At 39.0% G+C, this 13,803-nt stretch overlaps 1 protein-coding gene across 11 annotated transcripts in view; it reads left to right on the forward strand.

Annotated features, from left to right (window-relative positions):
* The window catches only part of tenm4 (teneurin transmembrane protein 4), a 287,452-nt gene that overhangs the window by 125,921 nt on the left and 147,728 nt on the right, over nt 1-13,803 (forward strand). For 10 of the 11 annotated variants that reach the window (XM_055195967.2, XM_055195958.2, XM_055195960.2 and 7 more), the window contains one exon: nt 11,532-11,778. In XM_055195967.2, coding sequence (XP_055051942.1) covers nt 11,532-11,778 — 247 coding nt within the window. The remainder of the gene's footprint in view (nt 1-11,531; nt 11,779-13,803) is intronic. The other variant, XM_055195959.2, reaches the window with a different exon arrangement.

Genomic DNA, 13,803 nt, shown 5'->3' on the forward strand with positions numbered 1-13,803 from the left:
TGATTGATTCATATATTCTGATTTGGTCGTATTGCATATTGTAATATAATATATAAAAACATTTCTGAAATGTATACATGTATGTGTGTGTTAAAATATACATAATAATTTCACACAGCACACACTCTTAAATTATACAAAAAATAACTTTTATTTTGTATGTGATTAATCGCGATTAATCTTTGCCCAGCACTTAATGTAGCGATTGATTCATATATTCTGAATGAGTCGTATTTCATATTGTAATATAGTAGCCAATTTTGTATTCAATGAATTTTAAGGTAACCTTTCACAAAAAAATAGTAAAGTTGTGAGATTTAAAAATTGCACTTTTTATGGACTTTATTATCTTTATCTTTTTTATAGACTTTATTATATAAGTTTTTGTATTTATTTTGTAATATTCATCCAGTTGTTTTGGCATTGTGGGAATCAAAGCTTTGTTCAACACATTGTGTATCTTCAGTATTTGAGCGGAGGTTTGGCAGCTTCGCCCTCACTACAGCTGTCATGACTAATTTCACCCTGTGCCATGACTTCTAATGCGGTTTACAATATACTTCACAGTTTGAACTTGGATTGCCATTTACTCTTGCTGTTTAGAGACCTTTGTCGTGTTGAAATATGTTTGTTATGAAAAGATTCTTATATCTGTTCATGTATTTTTGATGGTTGCAAAGTTGCCTTAATTTGTCTGTGTAAGATTAAAAACATCAATAGGTTGTTTTCCTTAAAGAAAAACTCAAAAGTTTATGGCAAAACCTTAAAAGTCTAATCACAATGTGTTAACTATTAATCCACATGCTGGATGTTGAAATTGACAACCGATTCATTATACTTCCGAATCCCAGAGGGGCCGAATCTGGCGAGACTATTAGCCTAAATCTGTCTTGCATTGATGTCCATGCTAGATGTTTATACTACAAACGACTACATAATTGGAAATAAGATCAAAAAGCGTTTCGTGAACATGCGGTCCGGATAAAAAGCTTCACATCACTTTCGTAATCAGAAGAAAGCAGAGAGCACGTCGATGCTGAGGAGTCGATATGAAACCTGTCATCACTAGCGCCTCTTGGCTTTTTCCCTCAAGGCTCCTTTACAGAATAGAAAAAAAAATGCCATAAATAATTGATCAGCCTTTACAAGTTAACCACCCAAGGCTGGAATTACATCAAACTCCAAAGTATTCTGGTCGCCTGCTTCCGTAAAGCAATGAATCATCTCCCGTAACTTTCCCTTATCCGCGCAGCAGCTAGCAAGCGTCTTGGTCACCTTGGCGGTGGCACCCTAGCGCTGAAATGGGATTTATCTCTTCGACAAATGGCTGTGATTTGCATTGGTATATAGGTTACCCTAGGGCTGCCAGCGAGGGGTAGCACACTCACCAAAGAAATCGGTCCCTTGCCTTCGAGCTATGCAAGGCACCATAAGGCTCTATTTGACGGAGACAAAGTAACATACCACAGTGCCATAAAAGAAGAAGTTTATCCACTGGAGTTAAGCTTTTCGTCCCCTGGTAGTAAAATAGTGGGGTTCCTGCCAGAGGCTATGCTGTGTTGAACAAGGTCGATGCAAGGTTTGATCGCGCTTTCTTTTCTTTCCTTCATTTCTTACGATTGGGCGGATTTGTGTTGTCAGTCATTTTTAGCTTATAGACTCTGTATTTCTTAAAGATGGCTAAGTACACTTAAGCCAGTATATGCATTCAAAATGTACATAAAATCAATGAAACATATAGATTTTTTTATTTTGCCCAATTTAGGTTATTCACTATTAGTCTTTAATGTTTGACCTGTCAAACTCTCAGGTAAATCTGAGAAAAAAAAAACGAGAAAGCTTTTGTTTTACGGACAAGAAATCTATGAGGATGAAAGCAGTGGGTGTTTCACAACATCGTCTTTATACTGACTATTGGTAATTGTCACTACAAGTAGAGCCATTTCTCAAAACTTTCATAAACTACAAAAGCAGATTGACATACTTGTCCACATAACCACAGTTTATGTGCACCTGCACATAAATAAATACAGTTGTCAATCCCAAACGATGACTGTGTGAACACAACCATTGTGAATGATTATAAATAAACAAGTGTAAATGATGGAAATCACCCTGTCCTTTAATAAGCACCATCATTGACATTTTTTATTGTTTGGCCACTGTATTTGCTGTACCATTAAACAAAACAAGTACCCAATTATAAAAGAATAGAAAGATGCTGCTCTTTATTCACTTAAACAGCCCAACGAACCGATTTTCGAGCCATCTTTCCTGCGGTTATAGTTCAGCCCAGGCCTTTTTGTAACCTGAGAGCAAACAGCCAACTGCTTTCATTTACCTTACATTAGCATACTGCTGTGGATTTTAACAGATATGTGGGATAGCTCAAGGCTTTAAAAGAGCGATACAGTAATGACAGAATGTTGAATAGGTGGCCGTCTCCTTTGTTAAAGTCTTTTGTTTTAAATAAGAAGTGTCCTCATTCACTCCGCCTGCCATCCAAAACCACACTGTCAATTCATTACCGCAGTTAGCGCAGAATATTTCACAGTTTCTGGCCATATTTTTGCTGCATTTAACGTATGTGCCGTGTAAACAAGCAGATGTCTGCAAAGACTTGCTAGCCTGTAATATTTTGATGTTTACTTTGCTTGTACTGGTAGGGCTTAATAAGACATGCTCTAAACCTTGTGTGCCCTTTATTCGCCTTGTCAAGATTTGAAGCTAGCACTTTACAACGTTTGTGACTGTGTTGTGACATGACTTTTTTAAGCCTGACTTCCATCTGAGCATTACAGATTTGACAAATTACAATGATAAAAAGGGACACAGACAGGTTGAGGAAAGGATTTTGAACTAAAAATGATAAAGAAGTATAACGGCTCCATTCATGTCGCTGGTGTCAATTTCGTGTGATTTGATTATGTAAGATTATATACGTGCAGGTTATTTCCAGAAACCGGATTCAGAATTTAGCTCAGGGTTTAAGGTCTACTGAGGAATTTTGTATTGTTTATTTTCTCCCAGTTCGGGTGGAATTATATATTGGAACATGGGAACTCCACTTCTGACATCTGCATTGCAAAGAAAGCTGAAGTATCAAAAAGATTTGTAAGTGGTTAACGTCTGAGTCCCGGGTGTATAATGCAAGATAAAGCAGGATTTGGCCTCAGAGCCGGAGTTACACAAATTTCACTACAGGGAAATCTCCTCTTCTAAAATTCATCTCTGCTCACAGCCATCACCTGGAGACAAAGTTATCAGTTTGAGCCAATTTTCCCAGAGCGATTCTACATTATCAAAGAAAAATGTGTCTGTTGCATTTTATAAACCGAATAGCTCTCGAATATACTTTTATTTTCAGTTCAACCACCTCAGCTGCACAACCGTCCTTAATATATGGTCTACAAACCAGATGCTTCGAATATAAAAAGAGCGAAATTAAGACTTTGAAAAGAGAAAGTGAAAGATCTCTACGCCCGCTTAGTCCGGTTAGTCTGATGGGACAGACTCGATGAAGCTTAAGGTCCGTCTATTGAGCATGCGTTGCTCCGTGGCCCCTTGCTTTCTCTTCGGGTCCATTTCCTGGGGAGATGGCTATAGGGCCACGGGCTCCCTGCTGAGCCCCTGTTCTTCGGCACAGAGCGGCTCTTGTCTTTGCATCCTTTAACAGCAAGCAGCATGGGGTTCGGGCCACTAATGTAGTATGGATTCTCTCTGTAGGGGCTTGCACAACATGCCTTTGCAGTTGACCAGACAGGAATGAACGGGTGGAAATTAAGCTACGGGGTCAGCCTGCAGCTTCGCATGTGGATCAGTTGGGTTTCATCCCAGCTTATTTAATCAGCCTCCTGTTGTCACTTCGAGGAAAGCAAATGAGGTTTACAAGAAACATCGGAGATGCAGTCGGCCTTCCGATGCTGTTGCAACTTTCACCTGCAATATCTCTTTGTGAGAAAATTTGAGTTATTTATATATTAATTTCAGCCAGACACCAGGATAGGAACCACAGTCCATTCTTTTAATTGCAGCCATCCAGCTGTTTTGCTAATGTGTTGTCACCTTTGGTAAATGTGGCTCATGAATCGCCTCTTTATTTAGATAATCCATTCTTGAGGTTACCATGGAGATAACAAAGCGCCAGACAGAGCCATCTGCACGTTTCAACATCAAATATGTCTTCAAGACAAAAAAAACAACAACTCACATTTCCCCCCAAAAAGCACCTTTACTTTTGATCTAACACGATTTCTTTGTCTGCCAAAAATTGGCCGCTGCCATTCCAGCGGGCTTTCAAACACTGAGATGTATATTTTTCGCATTTGATTTTGGTGATATAACTGCGGAGGTGTCAGCTAAGCCGTCGGTTACTCACACTTGATGAGTTTGAAAGCTTGAGAGATTCTGAGTGCTGTTAGTTATATCTGATAGCCTTCAAATGAAACCGGCGAAGACAGCCTGCATTCACGCATGCATCTTTCTCGCTGTCTTCTCTAATGGTTAGGAACGACACCTCACTTGATGATTGAATGCAGGAAAAAGTGTGAAACCCGTAAACACACAGCCTTACATTAACGCCCAGGATAGCTGCCGGCTGTTTGTGCAGATTGGAGAATACAAGTCCACAACCCTATCCAAACAATTACAATCGAGAAACAAACTTAGCAAACAAAGCTAACAGGTCAGACGAATGCTCACCCTTCTTACCATTTTTAGCTACAATCGCGGCAGTGGATGGGATTTAATGATTCTTCTGGCTAGCGGAGGGATTTTTATTAATTCTGAAGCTAATCTCACACTTTGAGTGTTTGAACGGGCGTATGAGGCGTGTCATGCGAGATCTCACTTTCAGGTGTGACAACTGTTATTCCAAGACTGTTATTTCGTAACTATGAACCTAAATAGACTTTTATCAGCCTGTAACCCTAAAGCAATGATGTGGTTAGAAAATTGGCACTCTACATATGGGTTAACTTAACCCTTTCCCCGCCAGCATTTTTCATGAATTTCACAAAAGTTAAATGGCTCCCAGAAAATGCTCTTCTTTAAATATATAAACATACAATATATTAAATGAAAGAACAGACCATCTGCTTAAAAAAGGTTTCATCCTACCTTCATCAGTTCTCTTTTATCACCTCTCAAATATGGGCAGGTTTCTTCAAAAACACAAAATTTTGTGCATAAAGCTGACATTTTTGTAAAGGACTTTCGATAGAAATCAGATGCAGTGCGATCCTTAAAATTTGGACGGACAAACAGCTGTTTGCCCTAAGGCGATACTTCCTGGTTTTATAAGTTGTGGAAATGCATCACCTGGTGGATAATACCGGTTTTGCGGATTGACGAGATAACTCGTCAATGGCGGGGAAAGAGTTAAAAAGCACCAATTATCCGATTCACATTTTTAGATTTTCTTTTGTGTGTAGGTGTGTATTAGTACATGTTAATGATATGCAAAAGGTACATAGTACCAAACTAAACAATGATGCGAGTAATCACCTCCAACGTAAATCTCTTTTCTTGGACTACAACAAACACATGGATTGTAGGCAACAGTTTATTTTCTGGGATTGGTGATGTAGACAAGACCAACATTATCATAATTCCTCACGCTTTGATTCACAGTCTGTAAGTTAACTCCTGTTAGCATTGCATTGTAAGCGAATCTTTCAAACATGGTAAGGAGTGTCACATTTACAGCTGATGTCAGAGGTATTCAGACCAATCACAACGTACAGATTAGCTGGCCAATCAGAGACACAGCATTTTTCAAATCGAAACATTTGATAAGTGCATTACAAAGAAAATTTGCATTCCCATGATCATATGCACTGAAGCTTACAAGATCTTAAAAACGCAAAATTTTTGCATTTATTTTCTAAAGGTCGACAAAAACTGAGAAATTACAGCGTTACATTAACCGACGTTATGCGACTAACGCGTAATTTTGTTAAGTCATCCCATAGACCATGACGACGCATGTGTTCGACTTCACATGACTCACATGCAACTAACATCAAAATACCGTGAAAGCGACATTTTTAAAGCATACAGAGCAGTCGACCCCCAAATCGAGTTTGCTGTATGTTGATGTCATGAGCATGTCGGTTTTTGTGAAGCCACATGAAGTCGAACATATCTCTTTTGTCTTGTCCTCTAACCAAACTTAATGTGGCATGTTTAACACTCTGGGGTCGACTGCGGCGCGGGCGCCGCAAACTCTTTATTTTTCATTCACTCCGCAAAGAGACTTAGATAACTCTGGACCTACAGATATGATTTATGCATCATTTAAAATGTTAAAGTGTCTAGTTTTTTCTGTCCACTCCCAATAAAAACAGAATGTTGTGCTTTTCGCAAAATTAAGAAAATAAACATCATGCGCGTTTTGTTCTCTCTCCCTCAGTGAAGTCCTTTCTGAAACGCAGCAGAAAATATAACTGTAACTTAACGAATACATGTCATAGAAACAAAAGTTAAATGTCTACATAATGCTTGTGAGAATGATCGTGTGACTTTTATGCACGTTAGGTGACCTGTAAATGTGAAAAAAATACTGTTTCCATTGCAGTTTTGAAATATAATCCTTTTTCGAAGTGCCTAAAAATCCAACTCACCCGAGCGTACAAACTTTTATGAGTTTATACAAAATTGGCATGTTTCCATTGGTCACATTTCCAATTCGCTATTTCAATTTGCGCAATTTGGCGAGTAATGGAAATGCAGCTTTTGATTCATGTACTGAGTAAATAGAATGCAAGTGCGTAAAATGTAACTTGTAAATGGTCTTGACAGGTGTCTGGAAATACATGTTAATTCAAAACATTTTATTTGTTGTTGTTGTGTTTCAAAAGCTCAGATTATGACACTTTAAAGAATACATTTGGCTGACCTTGTTCTTTATCAATTATTCATATGCACAAATCAATTCTGCCCCAGGGTTTGATGCTTTTTTTCTGTCACTCGCTGGTTAACTAACACTGCTGACTGGAGGAACCCAATTTTCCTTGGAGATTGACTTCAGACAAGTTTAATGGGCTTTTGACGCCTGCGAATATTGAGCTCGAGAGAAAAGCTTGGGAAATTCCTGGCCTGTGATCAGTTGCTAAACGGAGTCAAACTCATCAAGAACACTCCGGCAGGTCAAATTAGCTTTCTAACACTTTTCAGTTAAGTTATTCTGCCTCGGATGTATAACCCTTCCCATTTAAAAGCATTGTTGTTAATCTACAGAAGAGTGCCAGGGAATGTCCACGGAGAGATGCCCGTCTTTCTTTGCAATTTCCAATTTATTAATTTGCTGTCTTGTAATCATAAAGTAATTTTATTTCACTGCGGGTATCATCTAGAGTAATTAGTTGCCTATTATATTTTTTTATCTCAAGAGAATACTTTTGGCCACCTTCCCTTTGAAAGCAATGTAGATTTATCTTTCTTTTAAAGACCATTAGAATCCGAGAATTTCCTAGAGGAATGGCAAAACAAACTTTTCTGCGGATGCCTGATGTTGTGCAAACTAGATCGATGAAGGACCTTCCACTCTCTCTGGTCCTTTTCAACCGTGCCGAATTGTTCTTGCTGAATCATTGCTTCTCGTCCGATATGTTCTTTGTCTCAAGGACTCAAGTGAGCTCTACCTTTGGTGCCTTTCAGTGGAAATAAAGCTCTAACCCCTGAACGCTGCATCAGCATTCCTGTTGGCTGTTGTTTAGGGAGCACAAAACTTGGGTTAAGACAAACATCTTCTAAAAACACTGTTTAGTGAGGTGTTTAAAATTGGATGATGCATTGCCTAACCAACTATGTTTTAGTCTGTTGTGGTTTGTAGCATTTCCAAAATGTGCAGTGCTTTTTGGTTTCTTTTAACCACTTGTACACTTTATTTTCTCTGACAAAATCTTCAGGCCAGGTTGTATGGTTGTTTCCAATTCTATAACCTCTCCACCCCCTGCTCCAAAACCCTTATAGTCCCGACACAAACTCACACCATTGGTTGAGCCAGGAGTTAACATGTCAGGCTGCTCAGATCATGGAGGTCAATAACAATGAAAAGTGATCTGTCAGCATTCCCATTCATCATCATTTAACATTCCCATGCATTTGTTTGGTTGTCTCTAAAATATGTGATTCAACATCTGACATCAACAGTGTTGCCTTAGTTGTCTTTGCACATTCAAATTAGGTCTAATGTATTCTCATCTTAAAATACTTAGACAGTCAGATAAGCCTATTCACCAAGTTGACGTTAACCTTCCCTGAACCTCATCGCTTTCGCAGTAGTCATACGCCCGCACAGTATTACTTTCCCTGGCAGTGCAGGAAAATGGTTCATCTCTCTTTCAGCTTTTTGTCTGTTTTGATCCGGTTTCATCAGGGCCATCATCAGCTTGGCTCGGAGAAGCAACAGAGCTCTGAGTAATTGGTGGCGTAGGATTGTGGGAATGCAGCTCGGTACGGGCCCATCTGTCATAGTCTCTGACAAATGATCCGGCCTCGCGCCTAAAATGAAAGGGAATAAAAAAAGTAACGGGGTCCCTGTCAGTGCGCATCCCGTAATGATCTTCAGTAGAAATGTGCATTCACCACATGGTGCAATGCACTCATTTAGTCATATGAGAGATGTGAGAACTACCATTCTTTTACCCCGGTGACATGATTCCAACAGAGAACATACTGTGTCGCTTGGTGTGTGAGACTGCGGTAAGACCTGTAAAGAGAAGAAAATTACTCAGAGTTGTTTTTTACGCATTTCGCTCAATGCCATCTATTGTAGTCCTTGTTGCTACCTCTGTGCTACAGAGAATATACATGGATTAGAAAGGTCGGTTTGGACTGGATCAACAACAGTTCTTAGCTATGTTAGTCAAAGTGCCCATATTTCATTGCTAAAAAACAACATTATTTTGTTTATTTTGTATAATGCAATGTGTTTGCGTGGTTTATGGTTCAAAAACACATTATTTTCCACATACCGTACATTTTTGTAGCTCCAGATATCGTTGTCTTCCTGAAATGCACGGATTTTGTATAAGGCTCATTGATCTAAAAGCCCTGTGTCCCTGATTGGCCAGCTAATCTATACGTTGCGATTGGACTGAATACTGATGTCAGCCATAAATGTGATGCACCTTACATGTTTGAAAGATTAGCTCCCAATGCAATGCTAACAGGAGTTAACTTACAGGCTGTGAGTAAAAACGGGATTTTATTATGATAATCACCTGGGTGTCCACGTCAACAAGCCCAGGAAGTAAACTATTGTCTACAATCCGTGTGTTTGTTGTAGTCCAAGAAAAGAAATTTAACTCACATCATTATTTTTTGGGGGGTTTGTACCTTTTGCATATTGTTAACATGCATTTTTGGGGAAAGTTACTTTTAAAAGTAGTGCATTATAATATTAAGTTACTCCCCAAAAACCTAACTAATTGCGTTACTTGGTAAGAGAAAGTAATAGAAAGTAAGACTTACGTTACTTTTAAGTTACTTTTGCGTTACTTTTTCTTACTTGGCTCTGCATTCAGAAATTGGATATTTTCATCGCAAAAATGTCCAGCTCTGGCCGGCCATCTCCGTTTCTGACTCAAACTGTTCCCGCTCAGGCGCGCACACATAGAGTGGGCTCTCCTGATTTTGCCAAGTGGTTGATGTCCTCAGGGCAACGTTATGTTGACCCTGGAACAACATTTCAATCAGCCAATCAGATTTCAAAAATAAGATTATAGTTTGTTTTAAGTTTAAGCTTACAACCAAGATTAGCTGTTTCTAGACCATTGTTTTTTACTTATCATGTCCCTCTGATTTTAGGGTTTGGTTATGGTTGGGGTTTGGGTTAGGTTTAGGTTTTATTTAGAAAAATGTTGTCCTTGGGTCAACACAATATGTTGCCCTGAGGACATCAACCACTTGGCAAAATCAGTTCGAGCTTGCACCTAAAGTGTTTGTATTAATACTTCAAAGGTACATATCGGTATCAAATAATTACAGTACATATCTACACCTAATAGTTCATATTAGCACTTTTACGGGGTACCGCCCCAGTGACAGCTATGGAACATATTTTGACCACTTAAAAATAATGAACGCCAAATTTAAATTGAAAGTTCGTAAATTAAATTACATAAAAAAAATTATAACGTCGAGTCTGAGCGTTTCTGCATACTAACCCAGGGTTGCATTGCTCATATGTAAATAAACATCTTTAGCGCACTACCCACTTAAGAGAAACTCTAGCAAAACAAAAGTCTCTCTAGCTAAGAGGCCATTGAATGTTGTCGACAGGTGTTAACCGAAACAGCTTTGTTCTTGTTAAGTACAGGTTCTTAGCGCAATGAGGCGTTAGTATATTGATTGATGAATGGGTTAGCTGATATGGAAATGAAGGCCTGCGGCACGCACAAGGACACAAGAGTCTTTATCTGCATCCGGATTGCCACAATCTGATTCTCAGGATCTTCAGTCTGATAGCCCCACGTCGTACATGATGCAAAGTGACAATTTGGCATTGTCGGTTGCTTAAAACGAAGCCCAACCTGACAAACTGGGCTTGGTTAAGTTCGTGAATTTCAAACAGGTTGATGCTGGTTATTTAGTCTACTTGATAATGACAGACTGTCAGCGGTGTATTTTCCAACTGATGCTGTTTGTGTGATTCCTGCTGTTTCAGTGTGACAATGAGTACCTTTGTGAAGTGCACTTCTGTTTATCTCTGACAGTTGGTTAAGCGCTCCATCACCCTGTCTCACCTAAACATGCTAATAGCGCCACACATAAGCACAGTTTTTTTCCTATATAACCAAATGCAACTTAATTTGTTAAGTTAATTTTGAGTGTAAAGTGTGTTTATACTGACAGTAGTTTCGCTCTATTTGCGTTATAATTTTAACGCTATAATTGTAGAAGATCATGTTAGCTTCACTGTTTGCACACCAATATGTTGTTTCGGCACTGTGTTGCTTCGCATTAGCATAAAATTTGCATACGTCTGTCACATCAATCAGTCGCTCATGACGCTTTAAATCGGCAGCTGCCGTTGAAATGAATGACTTTTTATGACTTTCACTTTAAATATGTAAACTACACCTCGTATCTAAATAGTATGCAACACTTGTTTAGCTAAACATAAATAGAGACTATTTGAAGATGAAAGTGTGCGATAATTTAGTCCTAAAGTTGTTACTTAAACGCCTGCTATTGGCTATAAAATAACTTTTATTTGTCAATAAAAGCCCAACATCAGTAACCCTCTCGTATACAGATATTTTGTTAGTGCGCCCCCAGAGGACAATCTGCTGTCTAAGCAGATTGCTATCTATTTCCAATAAAATGCTTTCTAATGAAAATTGACTTGTTGACTTGTTGTGCAGTTTCAGACACACACTACAAATAAATAATCAGCGCACTAAACGCTAATGAACACAGCAAAATCTTTCTTAAACAGAGATGTTAATTACTTAATTTAATGCGTTTGCTGATAGTACTGTTTATGTTATTGACTCTGTTTTTCTCTCTCTTTCTAAATCCAGAAGGCTCCTTCCAGAATCATTCCCGTTTACGGACACCGCCGCTGCCCCTCTCTCACTCCCACTCGCCCAGCCAGCACCACAGCGCCTCCGTCGGCTCCCTGAGTCACAGCAACTACACCCAGCGCAGTAACCCGAGCCCGGCACCCACCGATAACTCGACTCTCAATGAGGGTCCTACAAGTGCCCAGGACTCAGGCAGCGCCCAGGACAACTGGCTTCTAAATAGCAACGTCCCACTAGAGACCAGGTACGTTTGGGACTGTGATCTTCACCTGATATTTATAATGCATATATAATCTTAGGCATGCATATGCTGGCTGCATGAAAGATCAATCCGCTTAAAAGATCAACTGCTCTCTTAATGCTTAATAATGAGTCTTTAGGTTTTAATAAGCAGCATTGTAGCTTATTTGAGATTTCGGGCTGTCACGTAGCCTTTTTATGTATGCGTCTCTCTCGTTATTTAAATCCCTGCGTCAGGTCAACATGCATAAATATACAACAAGAGAAAAGCGTTGTTTTATTTCGCCTACCGCGGTGCCGTAATGTTGTTGATTTAATACAGTGTCTCATGCCCCGAACGCAATAAGTGGGTGATTTCTCTCAAGGCTCTGAATGGGAGGGCCTTGCCACAAACTCGGCTCTTTATTTATCTCCCATCAGCCCTCGCTCTGTTTACCTCTATCGTGTGGAGGAGATGAGTCAAGAACCTTTCAGATGTCTGTTTACATTGCCCAGACTGCTCCTCATGCATGGTGAAGAGAAATCAGCACTGTCAGAGCAGCCTGAAGAGGATTGATACACGCTGATGTTCAGATTACCTCCAGCTATCGTACAGCCCAACCGGCAGACCGCTCAAATGTTTAGTTTAGATGCTGAAAAAGTTTTAATGTTTCTCTCACTTGACACTTAAGAGATTATGAGACCTGTGATGTACATGTGTATGTTTAGCTAAGGGGATATTTGGAGGTGTAGGTATTTTATATTTAAAGGGACATTCTACTTTTTTATACATATATTCATTTTCCAGCTCCCCTAGAGTTAAACATTTCATTTTTACCATTTTGGAATCCACTCAGCTGATCTCCGGGTCTGGCGGTACCACTTTTAGCATAGCTAAGCATAATCCATTGAATCTGATTAGACCATTAGCATCGCGCTAAAAAATAACCAAATTTTTTTTATATTTTCCTATTTAAAAATGGACTCTTCTGTAGTTACATAGTGTACTAAGACCGACAGAAAATTAAAAGTTGCGTAATATCACTACGCCTGCTGCAGCCATGTTACGGCAGCAAAGTCCTTAATTTTTACGTCAGAATGAGGGTATAGTCCTAACAATATCTGCCTAGAAAATCGCAATTTTATATTTTCTATCGGTCTTAGTACACGATGGAATTACAGAAGAGTCAAGTTTTAAATAGGAAAAATATCGAAACTCTTTCATTATTTTTGAGCGCAATGCTAATGGTCTAATCAGATTCAATGAATTATGCTAAGCTATGCTAAAAGTGGTAGCGCCAGACCCAGAGATCAGCTGAATGGATGTACTAAGACTGACGGAAAATTAAAAGTTGCGTAATATCACTACGCCTGCTGCAGCCATGTTACAGCAGCAAAGTCCTTGATTATTACGCCAGAATAATAGTATAGTTCCTAGCCATATCTGCCTAGAAAATCACAACTTTTAATTTTCCATCGTTCTTAGCACACGATGTAACTACAGAAGAGTCAAGTTTTAAATAGGAAAAATATCGAAACTCTATGGTTATTTTTAGCGCAATGCTAATGGTCTAATCAGATTTAATGGATTGTGCTAAGCTATGCTAAAAATGTTAGCGCCAGACCCGGAGATCAGCTGAATGGATTCCAAAATGTTAAAAATTAAATGTTTACCTTTAGGGGGGCTGGAAAATGAGCATATTAAAATGTGGAGTGTCCCTTTAAAGTTCACTCAGTATTAAAAGAGAAAAAATTTTGATTGGGACATTTTTTTATTTTGTAAATTTCAAACTCAGACATTTATTGTAGAAAGTAATAGCAAATTTTGGTATGAGAACGAAAAATGTTGCAAGCCAACTTAAACCTCCATTACCCACATGAGCATCCCAGCTCATTGTTTTTCACATTATCAAAACTCAAACAAAACTGTCTCCCATTGCATGGTGCTAATAATACTCGTAAGCACCAGGGAATTCACACGAAAGCCGTGTACTCACTGTCTTCTTGATGTGCTCGTGACCGGTTAGGTGTGAACGGTCCACTCAACAGG

Source organism: Misgurnus anguillicaudatus, chromosome 24, assembly GCF_027580225.2.
Source record: "Misgurnus anguillicaudatus chromosome 24, ASM2758022v2, whole genome shotgun sequence".
Taxonomy (NCBI): Eukaryota; Metazoa; Chordata; class Actinopteri; order Cypriniformes; family Cobitidae; genus Misgurnus; species Misgurnus anguillicaudatus.